Here is a 26,461-nt window from a genome sequence, read left to right on the forward strand (position 1 = left end):
TGATGTCAGGACTCATCCATGTATTTATGGACCTTGGTTTGTGCTGTGGTCCACAGTCATGTTGGAACAGGAAGGGATCATACCCAAACTGTTCTGACAAGGTTGGAAACTTAAAATGGAAACAGCTCTAGAATCCATTGGCTGTGTGCTTTTTGCCACTGCATCCAGTTACGTTCCAATACATCTCTATCTCTAGACAGATAGACTGATAGACAGACAGACTTGGCTTATCGGCGGTAACCCAAACCCCACTGTGCCAGTGTGTGTGTGTGTTTGTGTGCGTATTTTATTCATTTCTATGTTTAACATTAGGCCTAAATGAATGTCTGCATATTAAATCATTTGGACTGCTTGTATTAAGAGAAAACCAGCAGATGGTGCTAATTCTATTGGTTACCTCTGGCAGAGCTGTATTTCACATTCTTTGCTGGAGCAAGTTTGATATTTGTTTTGTTCAGAGAATGACTGTGATTTAGTGATTCTTCTATAAGAATATGAGAATGTAGATTGAAAGTGTATCACACAACAGAAACCTAAGAGTGTTTCATATTAGCGTTTTTGCAAATGTGGCCAAATTTTTCTGCAGGAAGTGGTTTCAGTCAGACAGACTTGGTCGTGGTTTACATTTGTATTTGGCACAGTGCAGCTGTGATTGTGTTGACCAAGACATATTGTTATATAAAATAACAAAAAAGAAAAGAACAAAATTACCTCAATTTTTCGTCCTACCCATGTACAAAAGCAATTGCTTTTTAAGAGCTAATAATTACTTGGCAGTAAGGGTGGAATCAAACAGTTGGCAGTGAGCCTGTGACATTGTCCATTTCCACTTTTTTTTCCCTTCTTATGTACAAAATGTTGGACAATATTTAAATAATTTGCGATGTGAAGATTCACTATGATTTACACAGCAGTACACTCCATAATAGTGACATCAATATTTATTCAGGGTCAGAAACCTCTAGTTCAGTGTTTGAGACAGGTCCTATTGTGTTCCCACCACAGAACACAACAGAGAGCAACTTTACTCAGAAACCAAACCACAGGATTTTCCAGCCACACAGCAGAATACTAAATATAGGTCATTCAAGTTTACCTGTCAAAACAAGCACTTATACTCATTTCCATTTTTTTTCTGTTTTTTTGTTCTATTTTTTTAAATAGTTTTTGCCATTTTAAACTGCACATGCTTTCAATATAACTGCTGAGCTGTTTGTGTTGTGGGTTTTTAAACTGGCACAGTGTCCTGTGTCTTCTCAGAAATTACACTCCCCTAGACTGAATACGCTCAATTAACCACAGCTGACCCACATTGGCTGAAAGAGCTGATGGAGCAATAATCATTGCATTTCCATGTTTGTAATTTAAAGAAATATTATTAATTTTGAGTAAAGTTTTAAGCCCATGCTGTACGGAGATGAAAGTGTGGACAAAAACAACAAGAGAAAGCCGTACAAAAGCTGGTGAAAATAAAACCACAAACACTTCGCATAGCACACGCTCAAGGCCCCTACACTTCCTTTTCACACACAGCGATTATGCATTTCACATCCTCTGTAATCTAACAGTTTGATATTTGCCCAACAAACGTTCTTGCTCTTATGAAAAAAGAGAAAAATTGTCACAAAAGGTCAAGCGTCACACGTCAAAAATAGCAGATAGCAGACATGTCTGGGACTTTTACTATGGCCTCCATGTCAACAGAAATGTCACAGCATGCTTGACACCTTGACTGCTTATTACTGATTTATGACTGAGTGGAAACTTGACTAAAGCCACCTGTGGCCAATAAAAGAACTGGCCAGTTTTGCTTTTATGCTTCTCTTCATATTTCTTCTATCTGCTCTCCTACTGTCCCCTCCCACACCACAACAGGAAGGAACTGAGCAATGTGAACAGCCTTTGTTGAGCAACGAAATACAGAACCCGGGATAGCTTACTTACATGGGCTTTATTCGCTTTATTCACTCCTAAGAATTCTGTGATTTTAAGAAAAGTCACTCGGCAGGACTGATAATGTGATCAGAGAAAGTGGTCGTGAAAACCTTGATAGTGAGTCTACAAAAAACAAAAGAACCACTCCGGACGAACCAACAACACAAGAATGAATCAGAGGCATCTCTTCATCTCCAGACATGAAGTATTTATTTTTAAAATATATTTATTCTTGCTATGAAATTAAGAATTCAACTAAAATAATAAAAAAATCTGTTAAATCTGTACAAAAAGATCATAATAGATGAAAAACTATTGACAAGAACCTAACATATCAAATATTAACTCAAAACCTTACCACTGTTTTCAAATAAAACAAAAACAAAAATTAAACAAAAAAACAACTAATTACAGGAATTACTAAGACAATTCTTTGACACCACCATGTGGTCTCACACACACACTTGCTCTTTCTGTTTTTAATCTCCTAACATTCAGCAGGTCTCTGGTGACCCATCTAGGGTTATTAACCCATTGGTTTGTTTTAGCTAGATGCTAAAAAAGCAAATTAAGTATGCATCGTTTTGCACTCCGGTTATTCAATTTTGGTTTTCCAAACAGATAAAAATTCCATTCAAATGAGTGGATGTTAACTGAATTCAAACCTTTCTGTCTGAGCCTAACTCATCAATAGTCCCCAAAGACCCGGTGTCATACATCGAGCAGCAGGTGAACCATCGCCTCAGCATCCTCAACCTGTTGTGGTGTTTGCGTCACATGCCATGGGTCTTTCGTCCACATTGCTATGATGACCTCACGCACATTAAGTGGTCCTGGATTTTAATGGAAAATGATTAAAGTCGATTAGCGCCACATCGGGTCGACCTGAGATACTGTTGAGAGGGCTATAACTTGTAAGATATGAAGAAAGATTGTGCAGCAGGCACACGCAGTGGCATCAGGACAGGAAAAACCCTTTGAGATAAAAACCAAGGTTTATACTCGAGTGATAGTGAACATGAAGTCGTATTAAAACATTAGCCCGATATTCAGATAGTAACCACTGTTTTCCTGATAAACAAAGTAAACAACATGGTGATGGGCTTGCACACACAAAAAACAATGCAAAACATGAAATACTGTGGCAGAATATAGCAAGACAATAAAATTAGTTATTAGAAGACTCTGTTGTCAGTTTCTAGAAGTGTTACCAACAGACCACTTATGCTGGCCTCAGCTCTTTTTTTTTGAATGACACTACAGTCCCCGTTGGCCCTGGACAGATAAATGCTGGCAAATGTCAATTGAAAGCTGGTGAAAAATTAATACCCACGTTCAGGACACCCCGTGGTACATTTTCATCAGCTCGTTTGGTTAAACAACTATTTCCATGATGACATGATCCATGTGTGTTCTCTTTGCAGCAATCTGAGCTGCTGTGAAGAAAAAACAAACAGAACGGCAACATGAATTCTTGTAGCTTTTGTCTTAACAGTCATCAGCAAACATCAGTTCAAGGTTTTTAATCAGATCAAGATTGCCTCATTTTTCTAGAAGTAACTTGTCTGTCAAAGGTCACCTGCAATACCACATTGTAACTTTGGAATTTACCTGCAAACCTCAATAACCTCAGCAGCTGTGATCACAACACAGCTCATCAGAAAAACATGGCTGCTTTATAACAATGTGGCACCTAAAGAACAGACTGTTTTCTACCAATAACATGTATAGGATTGGTCATGAGCACAGTATAAGAAAATGGACATAACCACCGTGAGATCAACCAATGATTTATAAAGTCTCATTATGAAAGCTCAAGTTCACACTTTTGTAGCACCATTTGAAACCAAATTATTAGTTCTTATAACCAAGTATTATGTTGTGAAGGCCTTCCATCTTCAGTTAATACTGTAAAATGATAAAGCCAGACAGAAAATAAAAATTTCCAATCTTTGAACGTTAAACCCCTCTGGCGATCATTAATACATATGTGTAATGTGACAACGAAAATACAAACATTAGATTTGACATATGAAAACGAACATATCTACTTTCCTTTATTTCTATTTCCAATCTCACACACACCAACACACACACACATATATATAGCCAATATATCGTAGAGCAAACTACAAATATGGCATTAGGTTAGCAGATTTGAAGGGGTATTACCCATTGCCATCATATCAACACAAGGAGGGTGACATTACACAGCTAGGCATGGAGGATTTGATTATTTGATGTAAGCGCTAAAACCAAACAGTTTCCAAACATCTCCCTTTTATGAATTCTAAAATTCTGCATTAACGTAAACAGACTGGTTCTTATATAGCGCTTTTCTAGTCTAATTGAGCACTCAAAGTGCTTTATACAACTAATTCATTCACCCAATCACTTTTTCTAAGCTGTTAGCCTATCTAACATTCATACACAGTCACACTCCGATGAATGCATCGGAGAACAACATGGGGTTAGCATCTTGCCCGAGGATACTTGGCATCCAGACTTGGGGGAAGCCATGAATCGAACCACCAACCTTCCAATCAGTAGATGACCAGCTCTACCGCTACAGCCACTTTTATGAAGACTTTTATGAATTGAATTTGAATTAGTGGCCAAATTATACGTACAGTACGGTGAAAAAAAAAGGATTTGTAATTCATTTTCAATGTTTTTCTTTCTTTTATTGATATTTGTCACACTTAAATGTTTCAGATCATCAAAAAATGTTGATATGGCAAAATGAAAAAAACCTACACATGTGAAAAAGTAATTGCTGTATAAAGCTTATAATTACTTGGCAGTAAGAGTGGAATAAGCTATATAAGCTTCATCTGATGGCCGGGCCTTCTGGTAGAGAGGAGAATTCATGGATCCATCAATTATGGTAAGATGTCCAGATCTTGAAGCAGCAAAGTTGTCCCAGACTATCACACTACCACCACCTTGTTTGACTGTTGACATGATGATCTTCTTATGCTGAGAAAAGGTGAGCTGAGAAAACCTTCCAAAAAGTTTTGTCTTGTCAGTCCAGACATTATTTTGCCAAAAGTTTTGGGGATCATCAAGATGTGAGATGAGCCTTTCACTGTAAAAAAAAATTGTTGCGAAAACTCAAAAACTCAAGGCAACCGACTGCATTTACGTTTTTAGGTTCTGATGGATAACTTATAATTTCAAGTTTAGGAGAAAAGTTGCTTCAATTAATGTTTTTGTGTTTACAAGACTAATAACTGTGCTTTTTCTTAACTCATATTTTATTGTTTTACCAATGTAATTCCTAAAGTTTACACAACATATATTTGTTTGGTTTAGGAAATTGATTGGCAAAACAAAAAAATATATGTTGTGTAAACTTTAGGAATTACATTGGTAAAACAATAAAATATGAGTTAAGAAAAAGCACAGTTATTAGTCTTGTAAACACAAAAACATTAATTGAAGCAACTTTTCTCCTAAACTTGAAATTATAAGTTATCCATCAGAACCTAAAAACGTAAATGCAGTCGGTTGCCTTGAGTTTTTGAGTTTTCGCAACAATTTTTTTTTACAGTGTTCTTTTTGGTCAACAGTGATTTATTAGGTATTGTTTCACCAAATACTAAATCAGGGCCATCAAAAAGTGTCCTCATCTGTGATCACAAATTACAAGACCCTATTGGATTTTGTTTGTTGGTTTTTGTTTTTTTGTTTTTTTTGTTTTTTTCATCCCGAGGATGGGTTTATTTTCCCATGAATGCCGTTTTTATCCATTCTCTTATTGTTGAATCATGAATTCTGACTTTTACTGAACCACGTGAAGGCTGCAGTTCTTTAGATGGTGTTTTGTGACCTCGCTTGCAGTGTAATTTTGGTAGTCACTGCTGGGAATGTTAAATAATGTTCCAAGTTCAAAGCATTATAAACAGCTTTGTAACCATTTCCAGGGTGGTGGATGCAATTACTGTGATTTTTAAGAGTTCCTGTAGATTGTGGCATGATCTGTTGCTTTTTGTAATCTTTAGCCTGATTCACTTTGTCACAACGGTTCTGTTTAAGGGAATTCTTAAAATGAACAGGTTTGGATACATTGGACTATTATTTTCTTAACGATTTGAAGCATGTCACTGTGCCAAATATGCAAAAAATGAAGACAACAAAATAATCAACTATAGATGACATATCTGTTTTATGTAACATTCTATTTTCAGGCAACAGTTTTGATTAACAGAAATTGTCACTGACAAAAAACAAAAGCCTCCAGAAAATAGTTTACTAGCTGATACCGCATGTTGTTGTTGTTGTTGTTATGACCCATAAGAAATGCCCCTTACACTCTTGCTGGGTTTACTTTACCTCTCCTCCTGTCTCGGTATATAAGCCCCAGTAGAACAGTGGACACCAGGTAAGGCGTTCCCACCAACAGGTGAAATACTAGTCTTAAGACCGAAAAAGAGCAGGGAGCTGCCGGTTCAGCTGCAGATGTAGATGAAGGAAAATCCTGAGATGAAGCTGTAAAGAGATGAACATGGAAATTATACATTTAAATGCTTTATTAAAGACATGTTTTCTTTAAATTGTGTCTTTTTCAGGGGTAGAATGTTTTTCTCTCTTCATCATTTGCAGGTATACAAAACACATAGACAAATATGCAAATTTTTGAATTTTTAGATATAATTCCTCTAACAGCCATTTTTTAAATTTCCTTTTTCTTAAAATGCTTTATTTTTAAATTGCTCAACATTGTGTATGTGATGGGATTTTTGTTGCTCACCATCAACTGCCAGCCAGCTGCCTAGTGATTCTTCACCTCCTGAAATGCTGCATTTATAGAGTCCTTCATCAGATTTAGAAACGCTTTTAATGGTGATTTCTCCTGTGGAGTTCCTTTTGATGCAGTGGCCATCTTTATAGAAATCAAAAAACTGGTTGAAGGACTTTGTCTCAGGTGTACAATGCAGTGTTACAGTGGCACCCTCGGACACGGGGAGGGCAGGACTCTCCAGAATCACAGGCTGATCTTTGGAAAATGCAGAAAATCAAGATTTGTCATTATAGGCTTCCTTTGCTTCGTTTCTAAATGATCTGCCTTAATCAGTGTGACTTTAAGTGTAAATATTGCATAGCAGAACTTAACATAGTATTATTCATACCAGTAATGGTAATGTTGACCACATTGCTCTGCTCCCCACTGACAGACTCACACCAGTACACGCCGCTATCTGGTGGGTAGGTTTGTCCGATGATGCAAGTCGAACCCGAGGAGGCATAACCCCAGCCAGAGGAGCAGGGTCTGGTCCCCCCCGCGAGCGTTTTCCTCTTCACTTTCCAACCAGTGTTGTTCAACTGTTCGCCACAGCTCAAAGAGATGTTGTCATACCTGAAGAACTGAGACCTGTCAGGGTTGACCTGAAGACAGGCTGTGGGGAAGGAAGGGAGAAAGAAAGAGACAAGAAAAGGGTGAAAAATTAAAAAACAAACAGAATGAAAATAAGATATTAAGGACCGAATAAACGCAGTGTTTAAGAAATTAAAGTGTAAGCAGGGATAATGAGGGATTATAAGAAAAAAATTGTCCAAAATGTCTTTAAATGTTGAATTTTGTACTCACTCAGCATCAGGCAGAATGGTGTTAGCTGCATCCTGTATCACCACCAACTAACAGAAAAACAGACGGTGATCTCTCACTTCCTGAAGATTTTGGTAGGCGTGCTTGTTTTGTTTGATGGTAGCTGCTGGGGGAAACACATCGAAATGTGTTTGCTCATCAGAAGTTATCATGGCATGCTATTGATTTGATTAATGCAACTGACCTGCTTACTAAATGCATCGATTTTATTTCGGGGAAAGCAGACCAAACTATAAAACAACCCAAGAAGTTGCCTATGCAAGTAATGCAAGCATATATTAACATTATTATCTGTTTTGATGCATATAAATGCCGGTTTGATATCCATTACTTGTTTGTGATCTCTGATACACCAATTGATCTTTTTTTAAAAGATGCGAGCAGCCACCTTAACCCTTAAATGTGTAAGTGGGTCAAAAATGATCCGGTGAGGTTGTTTTCTTTCAGTATCTTCATAATGAAAAGTTATTATTTTTTATTGCAGTTATACCTGATGTTTTTGTATTACTACCAGAAACTTTCATAAGTGGCTCAAAAATGACCCTCAGATAGGTACCATAAGTTGCCTAGAAACAAAAGTCGTAAAGTTGTAAGGTCAACAGTACGTGTGTAGCGATTACAGCTCGAAACAGGTAGTTTGTCACAATTGAATACAGCCAGAAGCTAAGGCAAGAAAACAGCAATGTTTGACTAACTTACTTAAGAACGTAGGGTCCAGTCACTTGTGGATCTAAGAGTTAATATCACCTGCTGATTTGTGGGCTGATTGTGACCATTCTGAAGCACCAGTTTTAGCATTGTGGCTTTTCTTTGAGCTAAAAGTATCCAAAAGTTGAATGCTCTGTTGTCACTAATGCTTGTTAGTGAGATGCACAAACATCGTCTTGGATGGTCTATTAGTAAACAACAAATAATCACTCAAGCAGTTGCTAGCCTAGCAAGCACAGCTAATGTCTTTTCACTAAAATGGCTAACCACTTTCATAACAGCCGACCCTTTTGCACTGAAACAGTTTTTTTCCACTGATAAAGAAATTGGAGAAGTGCTTTTTTTTAACTTCAGTAGAATTCATATTTTATTTCTTCCAGGTCTTAATTTAACATTTTAACACTACATTAACGTTTTGGTTACACAACAGATATTTAGCACAATGCAGTTTTAAATAATAGAAGCCCCCATATAAATAGAGATATTTAGTGATTGTGGAGAAGTAAGTAAATGGTAAATAGACATGTATATCACCTTTCTATGTTGTTGAGTGGACATCTATTCACCCGTCTTACTCACCCAGTCACACACATTCGTGCTGGGCTTGTGTCTCAGAACTTTTTAACATTTACATGAATGTACTGGGGTCAAAATGAGGTTCAGTATCTGATACTTTGGCGTGCATTCAGTATGAGAGCATTAAGAATGAACCATAACATTGACAAATCAGTGACAGCGCTTTGAGGTCTGTGGTCTCTTTGAGCATGTGATTCTTCTTGGAGAGGTGCATGTCTGCCATCCTGTGGTAGTTGGAGGACACTACAAATGTTAAGCTTTCCGAGGCAGAGGGAAAACCCGGCTGCTCAACACTCGGCATGCCTTCACTTTTCAGCCTACCATCTACCATCTTTTTTTAATTGAAGACAATGACTAACCTCATTTTTTGTTCCCCTTATACATCAATACAGCTTTTATATATATGCTACTAAGAAAAAAAATAAAAACACAAGGATGTGTTGGGGAAAAAAAACTTCACACATTTAATCTTTAATGCATGTCCTTCTTTACTACATTAATGAATCTTCCCTTTGGTCCTCTAAGAGATCCACTACTCTGTAAGACATTAAATTAAGCTGTGTGCAACCCACTGAACAAAATGTAGTTTACTCTGGGTGTCTTGAGATAATCAGACTATCAAAAGGCAGATAGGTAAAGATTCAAATTTCATAGTGAACCTGAGGATTAAAACCCAAAGTGTTAAATTTTTTACTGTTTTTTGTTTTATATTAAATAAGATAAAACCCAATAAGTCAGGTTGTTAGATCATCTCATTCCTCACTTAAAGATGTAATCAGTTTAGTTTTTTACTTTTTTTCTAATCTTCATATAATTTATACCATAACTACCTGTGAAAACTGAACGAGACTTGTGTGCAGTTTGTAAAGTGCTGGTGAGTGCACGTAATGAGCACATAAAAACAAACCAGTTCAACCTGAGAGGCCACGTCCCCACAAATTACAACCACATCTGTGCACAGACTGAACTCAGTCTTTGTTGACAAACGTCACACAAGCTCAGAAGGGTTAGCTACTTCTGATCTTATCAACGCACAGGTTTCATTCTATATTCACATTAAACAGATTCTGGGTTTGCCAATAAAGTGTAATGGAGCTGCGACTAAATGTTCTTTTCATCATGAAATATTAGCTCATTACTAACAGCTAGCTGTTTATTTTTATCATTTTTACTGGCCAAAAATTAGTTACTACTTTTGCCTCAGAGAAATTAGGTTGTGAGTTCAAATCCACCAGCCAGCAAGAGCCTTTCTGAGAGGAATTTGTATGTTCTCCCCATGTTTGGGTGGGTTCTCTGTGAGTAATCTGTCTTTATCCAGCCTGTAGACCTAAAGACCTGTATGGGATTAGGGATTAGGGATATGGACCTGTATGGGATTAGGCTAAATGGTGATTATAAATTGGCCACAGTTATTAATGGTGTTAGCACTATGATAGCTCAGTGTCCTGTCCACTGGGATAAGAACTGGATACAGTAAGTGGAAAAAAAGATGATGGCTGGAACTGTTGATTTCACAAAGTGCTAAACAGTCACAAGAAATGGGATTCGTTGAGTCATAGGGTTTCACCTGTTAATGTGTTGCCCCGTTAACAATGAAGACTTGTATAAAAAACAATTCCTCCATTTCTCTGAGAAGATGTTTAGGGTTTTTCTCTCAATAAATTGTTTTAATCCTCAGACTTCCAAATGATTTGCCCAACCCATGAGTTTGAACAGCTGTCTGTATCAAAACATTGTCATGAGTTCTGCAGCCTGCGTTGCACTAATATATTAAGTGACTGTAGGCAGTAGAGCGGCCAAAAACACCAATGGCTTAATCTAATCCCCTTGAGTCATGTTGAGTCAGGATCTTAACGTACAGGAAGACCTTCCATGGGCCTCTCAACGGTCAAAAGTCAAAGTGCTGTCCGGGATCTTGAAACTGCATGGCAGCATAACATCTCCACCAGCAAAAGCCAGAACCTGCTGCTGTTTATGTTAGAAAAAAAGCAGCAGTTGCACTGCTATGTTTTACATTTTACATGACAGTGCCACTGCTCTTATGACTCCTACAGTGTGGCCAAAATGGTATTGTAGCTTTTCTCCAACCCTAAAGTAATTGGACATTTTTTTTGCTATACCTGGTGACATTTAAAGGAATTGTACACCATTTAGTGAAACATCTTTTTTTTAAATTTTCTTAATTTTTGCTTTTTTCATTGCTTATGTATGGGCTTTTTTCCCTTTTCCTGATATGAGAGCAGATAAAATGCTGTCAAGATTCAATGTGCCATCAGGCTGCACACGTGTGACAAGATCTGTGAAAACTGTGAAATGGCTTGCATGACAAAAAAAATGCTGTATGAGTCACCAATGAGAAAAAAGTTAACTGATAACAACTCTAAGACAGCCAGCACTTCCTCATACTTTGAAAATTCCCCCCGAAAAAAAATCCACTGTGTCAAACTGACAGCTTCTTAATGTTATGATCTGATAACTTACTTCAAAAATGCATTTGGAGATTAAATAAATAAGATACTTTTCAGCTTGTGACATACGAAAGATAATGAGATTATTATTACTAATAGTAATCAAATGGTACTGTATGAGATTTTTTATCCCCATGACTGTACCTTGAAAGTATTTACATCACAGAAAACTTTACATTATATTACATCACTGACAATTCTGGTTGTAGGGTTATGTAGATTTATTGCAAACACACACAGAAACATTTTAAAAGAAAAACCATTACCTATCACAAAAACAAATTGCAAGATTTGAATCAATAGCAAAATCTAAATAACATTTTAAAAATAATGTTTTTGTTTTTACATATACAGGAGTAGAGGGCCCCTACTGGCCCATATCTATGGCTAATTATTGCTAATAACACCCACTGAATAGATGTCATCTGAATATGACAGATATCCTATAACTATTCAAAATCTTTAAGCTTTAAACTCTAAGCAGGTAGAATTATAGTAATATCATTAAATTAATGTGTAAAGAAAAAACAAAAACAAAAAACCCATGGTAAGCTGTATTTTCAGAGTCATAATAAAGTTAAAAAAAAATCTAGACTAATTAATGATATGTAAATATAACTTAAAAACCTAACACCCCAAACAAAACAATAAAAGACAAGTTTCAGTTGTTCTGTTGACATCATAAGCTTTTGTATACTTTTACACATTCTTGCAAATGCAGTAAATCCCAGTATAATATAATACTATACACATACACACATACATACATATATATATATATATATATATATATAGTTTAGAGTTATAAACATATTTGAGAAAATCATATTAGAACACAGGACTTTGTTGGGACATTGTGCTGAGAGATTTGTAAACTACTTTAAGTTAAATGAATGCATGCCCTTGTGCAAAAACATCACCAAACAAAAATGATATCATTTGGGATTACAGATGATAGATGACACAAACATTTTAACATGAGCCACTGAAACAGAGGTCACTGTCCAAGTTTAGCAAATGTAAAGTTTCAATTAAAGAAACTTTCATGCAAAAACCTGGAAATATTTTTAATTAAAGAACAAAAAGGTTAATGTATGAGCATCATGAATACATAATGCTATATACAATAATTCAATAATAATTTAAAAAAAAAAAAAAAGAAGCCAGTGAGCTAACTTGATTTAGGTTCTTGTAAAAGATCTACTATATCCATGCTAATTTCAGCACAGAACATTTTGTTTTTTCCCCCAAATCATGGTAAAGCATCATGGTCTGTGTGATTTTGCAAATGGTAATGCAAAAAATAAAATAAAATTCAAAGACCTGTATCTCTTACATACTCTCCTTAGTGATTAATAAAGTATTCTGATTCTGATTCTGTAGGACTAGCTCAGTTTTCTGGAAATACCCCACTGGGCTGGCTCAGTTCTTTTAAATTCCATTTTTTCTACTACTTATTTGAACTCTTATCTAGAGGTAACAATCTAAGCAGTGATGCCAAGATCCCCCCTTTTCCAACAACACTGAGGCACCACAACAGCCAGTGCAACACTTACGTCACTGCAGACACTGCAGCTGACTGTCAAGCTCCTACTCCACGCTTCAGTCACTGGTGTTCAATTTCAGCTCCTATTGCTCAGTTAACGAGTTTCAATCATTTGAACCAAGTGAGCATTACCTTGCTGTGCAATTATTCTAGTACAATTTGCGTTTCCTTTTGTTTTCATTTCTTAATAAACTTTTCTGTTCATCTCCTTCAGGTAAATTTCTCAGGAGGTTGTGATGCTTATTAAATTCTGCTAAATGTGGAAGTACTGAGGAGTGTCTACGCTGAGGAAGGCGGGTGTTTCGATGGGGTGAGACACTGGAGTTGATCATCTGGTGGCTACTGAGAGCAGAAGAAGGGTTGGATGTTGGTGAATGTAGTTGTAAAATATTTGGACTGCTGTACATACGGTGGTTTCTTTGAGATATGTGGCCAGGTCCTGGAAAGCTGTCTTGTCTTTTGATAACAATTTTCGAACCCCTGCTTTTGGGTAAGTTGCCAGATTTTGTAATGTTAATGCTGGTTGAAGCTGAAGATGGGTTTGGATTGTACACACTGGTGACGTTGTTAATGTCAGGGCTATGATTTAAGAATAATTGTGAGGGTTTTGGAACATCTCCATCTCCTGTGGTTGTGGAATGGCGTCGAACAATTGTTGTCCTGTCGTAGTGAGTAACTTTGTTGTTCTGTATTTTTATGGTCTCATCGTCCATAAGAAACTCACTCATCTGCCCAGAGTGGCGATTTACCAAGTTGTCATCAGTTGTTAGTAGGAAGTCACTTTCACATGTTATACTTCGATCCCATGACTTCCTAGTCACTGGCTGCTTTACAATAGCTGTGAAATTTAAAAACAAATCAGCTGAATATGGTTGTAGAAAGAAACCAAAATGTATAGACAGCTATAAGAAAATTATCCTACTTTTAACTTTATTTATGACTTCAGAAAACACTTTCCCAATCACTGTTTTGGGAAAGGAATTCCCAGGACTTATTTGTCCAGTACGTCAAACAGACAAACAGATTGGAATGAGATCTGGGGAATTTGAAGGGCAAGTCAACACCTCAAATTTGTTGTTGGGCTCCTCAAACCATTCCTGAGCCATTTTTGCTTTGTGGTAGGGGTGCATTATCCTGCCGAAAGGTTCCACAGTTATCAGGGAACACCTTGCACATGAAAGGGTGATTGTCTACAAGAATGCTTAGGCAGGTGGTACATCGAAATAACATCTACATGGATGGCAGGACCCAAGGTTTCCCAACAGAACATTGTCCAAAGCATCACATTGCCTCTGACAGCTTGCTCTTCTCCCTGATACCAGGTGTTCCCCAGGTAAGCAACACAAACACAGCTGGCCATCCAGCTGAACATTTCTTCCATTGCTCTGAGGTGCAGTTCTGATGCTCATGTGTCCACTGTTGGTGCTTTCAGTGTTGGACAATGGTCAGCACTGCCACCCTGACTGGTCTTTGGCTATGCAGCCCCTTATACAACTGCAATGCACCGTGTATTCTGACACCTTTATATCAGAACAGGCATTAACTTATTTTGCAATTTGAACTACAGTAGTGTGTCTGTTGGATTGGACCAGACGGACGAGCCCGTGTTTCCCACAACAATTAGTGAACCTTGGCCACCTATGATCGTGTTGCTGGTTCACCACTGTTCCTTTCCTGGACCATTTTTCATAGATTTTGACCACTCTAGACTAGAAACACCGCGCAAGGTCTGCAGTTTTGGAAATACTCTGACAAGCCTAACAATTACAATTTCTTAGACTTGCCAATTTTCTCTGATTCTAACATCAACTCTGAGGGCAAAATGATCACTTGCTCCATAATGTTTCCCACCCACTAACAGGTGCTATGATGAAGACAAAATCAGTGGTCATAATGTTATTAAGAATCAGTGTGTGCACTTCCCAATACTGATTACTGATCACTGGACATACCTCACTATAAAATATGTCAAAGCTCCTCAATATATATATAAAAGTATATGGCTCCATGGCTTGCCTTTTTGTAGCACTGTTTTTGTTTTCGTCTTTTAGTTGAGAACTGTTACTTACCAAATTTGCCACATGGCTTAAACAAAAGAGCAATCAGTCCAGCTGCAGCTAAGAGAAACCCAGCTGTTCCTCCAATGGTGATGGCAACAATTTGAAGATCAGATTTCATACAGCAAGCTAAAATGACATAACACTGTGCGGTTTTATAAATAACTTGGAATATTTTGAAAATATAAAATACCCTAAAACATAAACATAAACCTCACATGGATGAAAAATGCAAATAAAACATGATTTTAGGTGTTTGGATGTACACATGTGACAGTGAAGTTCCTGCATACCTGGTATGAGGATCGTTGTTTCCCTTGTCTGGTTAAACTCTGGTTGATGAACTCTGCAGGTGACACTAAATGACATCATTAGTGTTATATTAGTAAAAAGCTCATTTTACAGTTAGGTGGTTAGTAAAAACATCATCTGTAGTATTGTGCCAAAGTCTTGAGCCAGTCTTTATTTATATGGGAAAAAGTGTCCTCGTGGACCGTGACCTTTTCATTGTGTGAACTGTCATGCAAAAGAATTATTTTTTTAAGCTGTGTTTTACCATCTTGCTGGCAGAATAGAAAAAGAGAGGTTCAAATGTTTTGCAGAGTACTGTAAAACATTTAATGCCAAGATGAATATTTTGTTTCCTCATTTCTAAACCACTTTATAAATGTTTTAGAAAGTATAAGTATATATTTATAACCTGCTGGTAGCTCTTTGCAGAGTGGCTCTTCGTGTCACAGTGAAACATCCACGGGCATCTTGTTCTCTTTTTGGATTTTCCTCAGAGATCTTTTTTCCTTTGTCATCAAGAAATGTTATCTGAGGCTCTGGCCGCCAGCAGTTTGCTTCGCAATGCAGAGCTATGTCACCGCCCTCCACTGAAATCACCGAAAGCTTTGGCTCCGAAACAGCCACTGAAAAAAAACAACAAAAACAGATTTATATATCTGCCACACATGTATCCTAATTTCTTACTTGTGCTACTCTTGTTTTTATACTAAAATATATGATGTCTAATCCTAAATCTTTTTATAGAACTCTTGCCTTCTGAAGAAGAATAAAAGGCACTCTAAGTGACACATACCTCCATAGAAATTGCTGTTAAACAATTCAATTTAATTATTTACAGTGGCTTGCAAAAGTATTCGGCCCCCTTGAACTTTTCCACATTTTGTCACATTACAGCCACAAACATGAATCAATTTTATTGGAATTCCACCTGAAAGACCAATACAAAGTGGTGCACATGTGAGAAGTGGAACGAAAATCATACATGATTCCAAACATTTTTTACAAATAAATAACTGAAAAGTGGGGTGTGCGTAATTATTCAGCTCCCTGAGTCAATACTTTGTAGAACCACCTTTTGCTGCAATTACAGCTGCCAGTCTTTTAGGGTATGTCTCTACCAGCTTTGCACATCTAGAGACTGAATCTTGCCCATTCTTCTTTGCAAAACAGCTCCAGCTCAGTCAGATTAGATGGACAGCGTTTGTGAACAGCAGTTTTCAGATCTTGCCACAGATTCTCGATTGGATTTAGATCTGGACTTTGACTGGGCCATTCTAACACATGGATATGTTTTGTTTTAAACCATTCCATTGTTGCCCTGGCTTTATGTTTAGGGTCGTTGTCCTGCTGGAAGGTGAACCTCCGCCCCAGTCTCAAGTCTTTGCAGACTCCAAGAGGTTTTCTTCAAGATTGCCCTGTATTTGGCTCCATCCATCTTCCCATCAACTTTGACCAGCTTCCCTGTCCCTGCTGAAGAGAAGCACCCCAGAGCATGATGCTGCCACCACCATATTTGACAGTGGGGATGGTGTGTTCAGAGTGATGTGCAGTGTTAGTTTTCCACCACACATAGCGTTTTGCATTTTGGCCAAAAGTTCCATTTTTGGTCTCATCTGACCAGAGCACCTTCTTCCACATGTTTGCTGTGTCCCCCCACATGGCTTGTGGCAAACTGCAAACGGGACTTCTTATGGTTTTCTGTTAACAATGGCTTTCTTCTTGCCACTCTTCCATAAAGGCCAACTTTGTGCAGTGCATGACTAATAGTTGTCCTATGGACAGATTCCCCACCTGAGCTGTAGATCTCTGCAGCTCGTCCAGAGTCACCATGGGCCTCTTGGCTGCATTTCTGATCAGCGCTCTCCTTGTTCGGCCTGTGAGTTTAGGTGGACGGCCTTGTCTTGGTAGGTTTACAGTTGTGCCATACTCCTTCCATTTCTGAATGATCGCTTGAACAGTGCTCCGTGGGATGTTCAAGGCTTGGGAAATCTTTTGTAGCCTAAGCCTGCTTTAAATTTCTCAATAACTTTATCCCTGACCTGTCTGGTGTGTTCTTTGGACTTCATGGTGTTGTTGCTCCCAATATTCTTTTAGACAACCTCTGAGGCCGTCACAGAGCAGCTGTATTTGTACTGACATTATATTACACACAGGTGCACTCTATTTAGTCATTAGCACTCATCAGGCAATGTCTATGGGCAACTGACTGCACTCAGACCAAAGGGGGCTGAATAATTACACACACCCCACTTTGCAGTTATTTATTTGTAAAAAATGTTTGGAATCATGTATGATTTTCGTTCCACTTCTCACGTGTACACCACTTTGTATTGGTCTTTCACGTGGAATTCCAATAAAATTGATTCATGTTTGTGGCTGTAATGTGACAGTAACAGTTGTCTCAAGATTATTATTGTTGAAAGGGTCTTTAACCGTACAATAATTTTAAGAAGCTGTGCTTTTCATTAAGTAAACTACTTTTTTTTTCAAAAGCTACATGGAGTCAAGCTAAAGTAGATGACTGTGGTTTGTCAAGGTGTCCCTTCATCTGAAAAAACAAATTCTGTTCCTCTGTGGAAAGGAAATGTATTTTGAGTGAACAGATCTTTAATTATGCCAACTTTCGCAGGACATTAGATCCGATATTTATCAAATATCACTCATATCATAAAATATGCAATTCTGTCAAGTAGTAAAAAGCAACAGCAAGAGACTAAATATAGCTGGTTATATGCCCATCTTTAAGACTAAACACTACATAAGGCTGGTGCTGTTTAAAGGTCAGCACGCACGTTTTAATTTAAAATTCAAGTAACAAAATACTTGGATGTTTCATAACACTTGAGACAAAAGTGTAACTTTTTGTACAGCAAGACCAAAATTCAACTGTTAAACATGTTAGAGGTATTATCATGGTTTTCGTTGTGTTGACATTTTTAGTCATTGAGGAAACACTTCATTCAACACTGGCAAAGATTAAACAAGGTGGGGGAATACTGCATATGTTTTTGCAGACCAATTCACTGGTGGGTAATTGTCATGAGGTTAATAACAAACCAGTTCTCTCTGCGATGCCACACCTGACCATATAGTCAGATCTATATCTATACTTTGAACTCAGAGGCTTGGTAGAAGATATGAATCTGTTGCTGTACTTTAAGCTTAAAAAATGACTTAGAACAAGATAATATTTTGTTGCCCATTAAGATCAAATGCGACATATGCATGTACTAATTAACCAAAAGAACAAGGTGATTCTGAATATAGTTTATGACTGTCCTCCACACCTAATGCCTCTGATTTCCACATTAACTGCTAATATAATACTCTTTGTTTGCTTTTTAACATGCAGAGTATAACGATAGTATTAAAATGAAAACAATAAAATAGCTAAATTTATCTAAACCCTAACCCAGCATCAACTAAAAATGTAGTACAGGTAAGTTACAAAATAGGGTCTTTTATAGCCTTACACATCCTCTATTATAAGACTTGGTGCATAGCTTTACTTCATAATTAAACTACATGCTGCTAAGAGCTCTGACTCTAATATACATATAATAAATGGGCAAGAATTCAACTCTCAGGCTGGTGGACCACACAGTTCACAGCCAAATTACCAATGTGGAAATGAACATTAGTAGACATACCCACAACCAGCTCTACTTTTGTAACCTTCCTGATGGCATTTTTCTGGAATATCAGGCATTTGTACTTTCCAGTATCAGAAACCTGCACATTGGAGATCCGTAATGAAATGTTTCCATCTTTCAGCTCTTTCACGATGAGGCTTGTCCTGTACTCAAAGGCTGGATTCTTCATCTCGTAGGCCTCACAACCATCCCGGTACAAGAAGACAACATCTGGCTTCAAGCCTTCCTTGGACCACTCAACAGTCGGAAAGTCTTCCTTGTCAGAGATATTAAAACTGCACGGTAGAATAACATCTCCACCAGCAAAGGCAAGAACCTGCAGTGGCTGATCCTGAGCAGAGGATCCACCTAGAAAAAAACCCACAAGAGGAATAATCAACCATATTTATACTAATAAAGCTGTGTGCAATGTGTGTAAAACTTTACTAGGATGTATCGAATACCTCCATCCTCCTTTAGATTATTCTATGTGTTATAGGTGAAGAGAGCCCAGAGCTACAAGTCAAACTCTGCAATTTACCAGTCTTTTTAAAATACTGGTCAATACTCTGCGTATTGACCAGTAGGATTACAATTACATTACAGAGAAAATGAAGTATAACCTATATATTTTTATCCCCACATTAAATCTGTAAGGGCATAAATCTGTGACAGCAAAGATAGAGGTAAACCTTTGACTTCAACAGGAGAAAAACACTTTTTTAAAAATTTTGAAAATTCTTTTTGACTCCTCAAGGCTCCTGAAATTGAAGTTAATTTATGTAATATTTGAAAATTACCACCCTAATAAGAGCCCAACCGAAAAAAAGCACCAAGACTGGCAAGGCTGTTTTTTTTTCATAGCACTTTAAACGCTACAATCAGCTGCATTTCTAATGATCTTCTCACCTGCATGAATTGCAGCTGTAGTTTTCTGTGATGAAAGTACATTGGAGGCTTAGTCACTCGAATGCATTTCTCATCGATATCCTCATAAACTTTTGATATGCACTGATAATTCTGTTGGGGTTCACACGAAATGCATAGTATTTGGTTAATGGTACAATCATTGGGACGAGTCCATGTGGTGAAGTTTGCACAGTGTTCCTGATTGGTTTAGGATGATTAAGATATTGTTCACCGATAAAAAACACAGGTTGAACTAGGGGTGCACATCAGTGAACAACACCTTTCCACTTCTTGACAGAAAAGGAAAGGAATAGTTCATGAGGCAAGCTGGGGAAGTCCCCAAACCTGCAAGATGTATAGTTTTTACATGAAGATGTCCCACACTGTCTCACACAAACATACTCTATGTTCCACACTTTGTTAGGACTCAGAAAATTTTTAGGTACACCTGTTCAACTGCATGATAATGCAAATATCTATTCACACGAATCACATGGCGACAAATTAGTGCATTAAGGCATGCAGACGTGGTTAAGACAACCTGCTGATGTTTAAACTGTTTAAAAATGAGAAAGAAAAGTAAATTCAGGAACTTTAAACTGATACACAGTTAAAATTTTACATTTCATTCAGTTCATGCATGCAGATGAATTATACTTGGGGTTACATATAAATACACGTTTTTCTTTTTTTTTCCTTTTTTGCCGTAATCATACATTCCTGTTACTGTATGCATACATGATATAAAATCCCATCTATAACACCCAAGAGGAACTTTTTCTGCTCTTCTTCTAAGTGTCAGAAATATAATCCACAAATTTTATTAACAACGTTTTGATCGGACATTTGAAGTAAGAACTGTTTTCCAGCTAATTGGTGCGGCATGACTTACAAAAGGTAGCATCAGGTGATCCAGTTTATATAAACACTCTCATAGTAGTGGAAGATAAACAGTAGCAGTACTGCTTGTATTTCCACAGTACATACATTGAAACATCCTCGTGATGTGCTATACCGGCTTTAACAGGCTTTTCCGGTTAAAAAAAGAAAAAGAAAAAAAGAAATAAGGACATTTAAAGAAATCCTGAAACGCATGCTTGTTGTTTTATCGATTGGCTCCTATGATTCTTATTCTGCCAACAGCAGAAAAAAAGCATTTTGCAGTCAACTGTTCTATTAATTTTGTCTTTCAGAGAAACGCTTAATGTATTTCTCAAGTCACGTTTCCATTTGAATAACTGTAATTTAACTTTGACATGCGCAACGTTAATTTAAAGCAACCCAGCTCTCTTTCTTACCTATATAAGCTGACAACAGACCGGCAATCACGAAAAGACGATGATACATCATCATTACACAGTTATTAATAAAACCAGTTAAATGTTTCGAAAGTAATCATCCTCTCCTCAGACACAAGCGACCCTTTAAGATCAGCCTTTCGAAAACAGTCACACTGAATGAGAAATGAATTGTCAACTTCAGACTTTGGACCTGGGCTTGGGTGTGTGCTATGGGTGGTGCGTTAAAGATTGCTACACTTTTACTTCTCATTCGCTTACACATGACACGCCAACACCAGCTCTAACTTCCCTGTAAAATACAACAACAACAACAACAAAACAAAAAAAACTAAACACTAACTTGAACTCCAAGAAGTTTAAAGGATGGCTGGAGGTCCACAATATTGAATTTGCAAGTCAAGTGGGTGGGTGGTGGTTCCACTCTTCTATTTAGAGCGGCATTTCCTGAGATGAGCTAATTAAAACACATACACATGAATATTTATGAATATTTAATGTAGCAGGTTCACAAATAATAATTAAAAGACCTCAGCTACAAAAAGGAGAAAATACAGATTTATCATAACTATGATAGTACTAGACAAGCTTTCCCTGACAGATCAGTGTTGGATTTTTTTTCTTTCATTAATTATTAGAAGACTTTTTGTGTAACCCTGACTACACTGCACAGCGAGAATTCTATCATTTATTCTAACAGGCTAGAATATTTTGAGACATGCCATCAAAGGTGATGTGACTGCTACCTGAAAAATCAGTATCTGATTAAAAATTATCTTAAAATATACTGATTCTTTTTTTTCTACGTTTAATTAGACAATCCAGCAATAATACTTCAATAGAAAAACTTAACACTTAACAATGTTTTCAGATACTGAACTATATTAAGCTATTTGGTAATTTGACTCCAACGACCCATCATAACAGAAATAATTCCAGTGGTGATATGATTTAGGACAGGATCTCCAGACTCTACATGGGAGTGAAGATGAGGATTGCAGCTCGGATGGGTCCAGGGTAAAACAGAGATGGGGAGGATGCTTGTTGCACGAATTGGAGAATGAAAGGCAGAATGACAGAAGAACATTAAGAACTAAAGCAAGGAAAGAAGAGCCTGGTTGGCTCGGAGAAGGCAGGCAAGAACATGATTAGATTAATAACATCAGTCACGAGTTTGACAGCGTCATTTACAGTGGAATGTTTCAGTTCCGCCACAAGAGGGTGCTCTTCTTCTTTATTCTGTCTTAAGGTAATCATTTAAATGTTCCTCAGTTTCACATTAAAACAAACAAACAATTAATTTATGCCAAATAAGATGAGGAAAAACAGATGAATATTAAATGTATTATTCTTTTTACCTTTCAAATTGCTCTTAACTATAAAGATTCAGTAGAACTTAAAAATCATCTCAACTGTTAACAGGTATGTCAAAATATAAAGATTAGAAAATCCAACAAACTCTTAAACTGTGCAAGAACTGTGTGTGTGCTCACGTGTATGCATGTAAGTGAGTAACTGAGTAGTGACAGAAACTTTCTTCACATAGCATCAAATTAATTCATGTTTGAAGTCAGAGTATCGCACTTCATTGGCTACTTATATTCAGGAAATGTCTAACCTGCCCAGAGAAGGTGGTATTTCTGGATCATTTTCACATGCTCAATTTCCCTCTGGGATTAATGAACTTTCTCTGATTCTGATATGGCTTTTCAGCTGCACAGCGCAACATGTTGTTGCATCTCTGGCAGATGCAGTTCAGCATTTTAAGTGTTGCACTGAATGCTTTCATGTTCTTTTCCCCTATTAAAGCCCAAAGATGCCACCCAAATACACATTTAGGGATTGAACTATAAAAAATTGGCATTTTTTTCAGTTTTTCACAATTTGCAGGTGCTCTATGAATGTAATCCCTGTGAATTTTGGAGGTTTCCTGTACTTCAGTAGTGTTCACACTTTATTTTCTTTCAGGTTTCAGACTAATATTGTCTGAAGAAATAAACAATGAACTTGAGTGTGGAAGACATACAAAGCATAAGCTTGAGAAAATGATCATTTTTGTTTATATAACACATACAAATATTTCATTAAGTATTTAGCTTTTGAAACCTGAAACATTAAGCCAAATAGAACATTTTAAATTTGTATTACAAAGCAGTTTTAAATAATGTAAACCCTCAATACAACCTTTGACATCAAATGTTATGGTAACATAAAGCAACATTTACATTACAGTAAAACAGAAATCAAAAGAAAGATACTAAGATTCAATAAAACATCAATATACACACACAAAAAAAAAAAATATTTTGGTTATATAATACATCCAAATCTAATTCATTCAAATAGTCTATGTTTAATGCTCATTAGCTTAAAACCCAAGACTTAATTTTCAGCTCTCACCTTTTAAATAACTGTTGGTGTAAAAAATTTAACCATCCATAAACAAAAATACAAAAAGCAAATAGGAATTAATAGGTATTTAAAACAGTTGGTTCATGAATGTCTGTCTAAGTGTTATCCATCAGCATGCCAGCCACGCTTTACATGGATTTTTCCCCATAGCACCACCAGATGAAAATCTTGTAAAAGAAGAACTATAAGACCAAAGTAATTTCAAAGTTGATATCTTCTAGTTTCTGAAACCAAGCTTGTAAAACATGTGGCTAAGATGCAGTCATTAGTAGATGTTAACTGAAAGTTTTCCAGTTTTTGTTCTCCTTTTGTGAATTGGCAGCTCATGACTCTTCAGTTAAATCTTCCAGTGCATGAAAGCAGTTATTATTGCAAGCTAAATGAGAACCTCCTGAATAACTTCTGTGCAGTGGCGAGAATGCATTTTGATCTAGCAGGGCTTCGGCCTCACTCTTTGAGCTGCTAATGTGGTCCAGCATTGTCTCTGCATTGCTGGTTAAAGATAGGCTAGGTAACTCTAAAGACATAATAGCTGGACTACTTCTGTTGCGATGTTTTCTTTGGATTGGTTGGCCTGGTGCTGGATTGCTGTTTTGCCTCTTGACTCCTAAATTTGAACCTTTGTGGTGTAAGCTGCCAGATTTTGGAGGGTAAGTTTTGGTTGAAGCTGTGGATTTTGGATTATAGTCATCATCACAGTAACTGGCTTTGGAGTCAAGGTCAGAATAATGATAGAAAGGTTTTTTTGGGATGTCTGGTTTGGATGTGACAAGGCCCCAAATTGGTTGGTCATGCTGTGTAGCAACAGCATGAGACGGCTGATAATTTCTTTGTAGCTGGCGAATGATCTCTTCTTTCTCCTGAAGCTCTGACTTGAGTTCAGCCATTCTTTCTTTTAGCTGCTCAGTGAAACTGTTTAACATATTGTCAGTGCTGCTATTCTTTCTTTGGTCTGATGACTTCCTGTGAAGACTCTCCTTTTTTTGGGCTGTGCAGACAGAAAAAAAAAATGTGTGTCATTAATAATGTGACATTAATTTACGGATTAACAAGAAGGGAAAGTAAAAGCAACACAAAGTATTTTTGTAAAATAAGACATAATTTTAAAGTGACTTTAGCTGTGAAGCAAAAAATTTAAGGCAAGGCAAGGCAAGGCAAGTTTATTTATATAGCACAATTCAACAACAAGGTGATTCAAAGTGCTTTACAGAGACATTAAAAACAAAAACAAATAAAAAGCATGATTTAAAATTGATTCAAACAAACAAACAAACAAACAAAACAGTATATAAAATCAAAAATTAGAACAGTAGGTAAAATCAGAACAGTAGATAAAATCAGTAGTTAAAATGTAAGTTTTGAAATTTAAGCTTAAAAGTGTGGATTTGGTGTTTTATTCAAAAGCAGCTGAGAATAAGTGAGTCTTCAACCTGGATTTAAATAAACTGAGTGTTTCCGCTGATCTGAGGCTTTCTGGGAGTTTGTTCCAGATATAAGGAGCATAAAAGCTGAATGCAGCTTCTCCGTGTCTGGTTCTGACTCTGGGAACTGATAAAAGACTGGATCCAGATGACCTGAGGGATCTGGAAGGTTCATACTGGGTCAGGAGGTCACTGATGTATTTTGGTCCTAAACCATTCAGAGCTTTATAGACCAGCATCAGAACTTTAAAGTCTATCGTCTGACGGACAGGCAGCCAGTGTAAAGACCTCAGAGCTGGACTGATGTGGTCCACTTTTTTGGTCTTAGTGAGGACTCGAGCAGCAGAGTTCTGAATGAGCTGTAGTTGTCTGAATGATTTTTTAGGTAGACCTGTAAAGATGCTGTTACAGTAATCAAGCCTAGTAAAGATGAATGCATGGACTAGTTTTTCCAGGTCCTGTTCAGACATCAGATCTTTTATCCTTGAAATATTCTTGAGGTGATAGTAAGCTGATTTTGTTATTGTCTTAATGTGTTTTTCTAAGTTTAGGTCTGCATCCATCACTACACCCAAATTTCTCGCCTGGTTTGTGGTTTTTAGCTGTATAGATTGAAGTTCTCTGGTGACCTGTAATCGTTTTTCTTTGGCACCAAAGACTATTACCTCAGTTTTATGTTTGTTTAGCTGGAGAAAATTGTGGCACAACCAGTCATTAATTTCCTCAATGCATTTACCAAGAGCCTGTACAGGGCCTCGGTCTCCTGGTGACATTATGATATATATTTGTGTGTCATCTGCGTAGCTATGATAGTTTATTTTGTTGTTCTTTATAATCTGTGCCAGTGGGAGCATGTAAATGTTAAACAGAAGGGGTCCCAAGATGGAACCTTGGGGAACTCCACATGTGATACTTGTCTGCTCAGATGTGAAGTTACCTATTGATACAAAGTATTTCCTGTTTTCTAAGTATGTTTTGAACCAGTTTAGCACAGTTCCTGAAAGACCTGCCCAGTTCTCCAGTCGTTTGAGTAATATGTTGTGGTCAACTGTATCAAATGCTGCACTGAGATCTAGTAAAACTAAGACTGACATTCTTCCACTGTCTGTGTTCAGACATATGTCATTAAACACTTTGGTCAGAGCGGTTTCAGTGCTGTGGTTCTGTCTAAAACCTGACTGGAAGGCATCATAGCAGTTATTCTGTTTTAAGAAGTAATTGAGCTGTTGAGAAACTGCTTTTTCAATGATCTTACTTAAAAATAGCAGATTTGAGATCGGCCTGTAGTTATTCATTTGTTTCTTGTCAAGATTGTCCTTTTTCAGTATAGGTTTGATTACAGCAGTTTTTAGTGGTTCTGGAAACACACCTGAAATTAAAGAAAAGTTGACGATCTGTAACAGGTCTGACTCCAAAGTCTTTGAGACGTTTTTGAAAAAACTTGTTGGCAGGACATCTAAACAGCAAGAGGAGGAGTTCAGTTGACCTAAGATGTCCTCCAGGTCTTTGCTGTTAATAGGGTGAAACTGTTTCATGGTGTTTAAACAGTTTTTCGGTGGACACAGTACATATCCTGAATCTGCTGTTGATGTACCAATTG

The 26,461-nt window shown here is 37.1% G+C and overlaps 3 protein-coding genes across 9 annotated transcripts in view; all 3 read right to left on the reverse strand.

Moving 5' to 3' along the window:
• Positions 1-1,990: 1,990 nt before the first annotated feature.
• LOC116332345 (Fc receptor-like protein 5) lies at positions 1,991-7,617 on the reverse strand. 3 transcript variants are annotated; one of them, XM_039608187.1, is made up of 6 exons: positions 7,526-7,617; positions 7,068-7,334; positions 6,689-6,934; positions 6,271-6,426; positions 3,269-3,371; positions 1,991-2,768 (listed from the first exon to the last, which is right to left on the reverse strand). In XM_039608187.1, exons 1-5 carry the CDS (start codon positions 7,554-7,556, stop codon positions 3,310-3,312), a joined length of 762 nt encoding a protein of 253 aa, XP_039464121.1. In that variant the 5' UTR covers positions 7,557-7,617; the 3' UTR covers positions 1,991-2,768; positions 3,269-3,309. The 3 variants fall into 3 exon arrangements, with proteins under 3 accessions (XP_039464121.1, XP_039464122.1, XP_031611117.2); XM_039608188.1 differs by having other exon boundaries at positions 1,991-3,368; XM_031755257.2 differs by having other exon boundaries at positions 1,991-3,371.
• Positions 7,618-11,517: 3,900 nt separating this feature from the next.
• Positions 11,518-21,165, reverse strand: LOC120438966 (putative selection and upkeep of intraepithelial T-cells protein 1 homolog). Of its 4 annotated transcripts, XM_039609579.1 has the most exons (7): positions 21,029-21,165; positions 19,731-19,841; positions 18,840-19,190; positions 15,599-15,812; positions 15,192-15,256; positions 14,911-15,027; positions 11,518-13,679 (listed from the first exon to the last, which is right to left on the reverse strand). In XM_039609579.1, exons 3-7 carry the CDS (start codon positions 19,009-19,011, stop codon positions 12,991-12,993), a joined length of 1,257 nt encoding a protein of 418 aa, XP_039465513.1. In that variant the 5' UTR covers positions 19,012-19,190; positions 19,731-19,841; positions 21,029-21,165; the 3' UTR covers positions 11,518-12,990. The 4 variants fall into 4 exon arrangements, 3 of the variants coding, with proteins under 3 accessions (XP_039465513.1, XP_039465512.1, XP_039465514.1); XR_005612282.1 differs by lacking the exon at positions 19,731-19,841 and having other exon boundaries at positions 14,911-15,043; XM_039609578.1 differs by lacking the exon at positions 19,731-19,841.
• Positions 21,166-22,926: 1,761 nt separating this feature from the next.
• The window catches only part of LOC116332346 (butyrophilin subfamily 3 member A2-like), a 29,255-nt gene continuing 25,720 nt past the window's right edge, over positions 22,927-26,461 (reverse strand). The window contains exon 6 of one of the 2 annotated variants that reach the window (XM_039598720.1): positions 22,927-24,428. In XM_039598720.1, coding sequence (XP_039454654.1) covers positions 23,764-24,428 — 665 coding nt within the window. In that variant the 3' untranslated portion in view covers positions 22,927-23,763. The remainder of the gene's footprint in view (positions 24,429-26,461) is intronic. The other variant, XR_005608336.1, reaches the window with a different exon arrangement.

This window comes from Oreochromis aureus, linkage group 3, assembly GCF_013358895.1.
Source record: "Oreochromis aureus strain Israel breed Guangdong linkage group 3, ZZ_aureus, whole genome shotgun sequence".
Taxonomy (NCBI): Eukaryota; Metazoa; Chordata; class Actinopteri; order Cichliformes; family Cichlidae; genus Oreochromis; species Oreochromis aureus.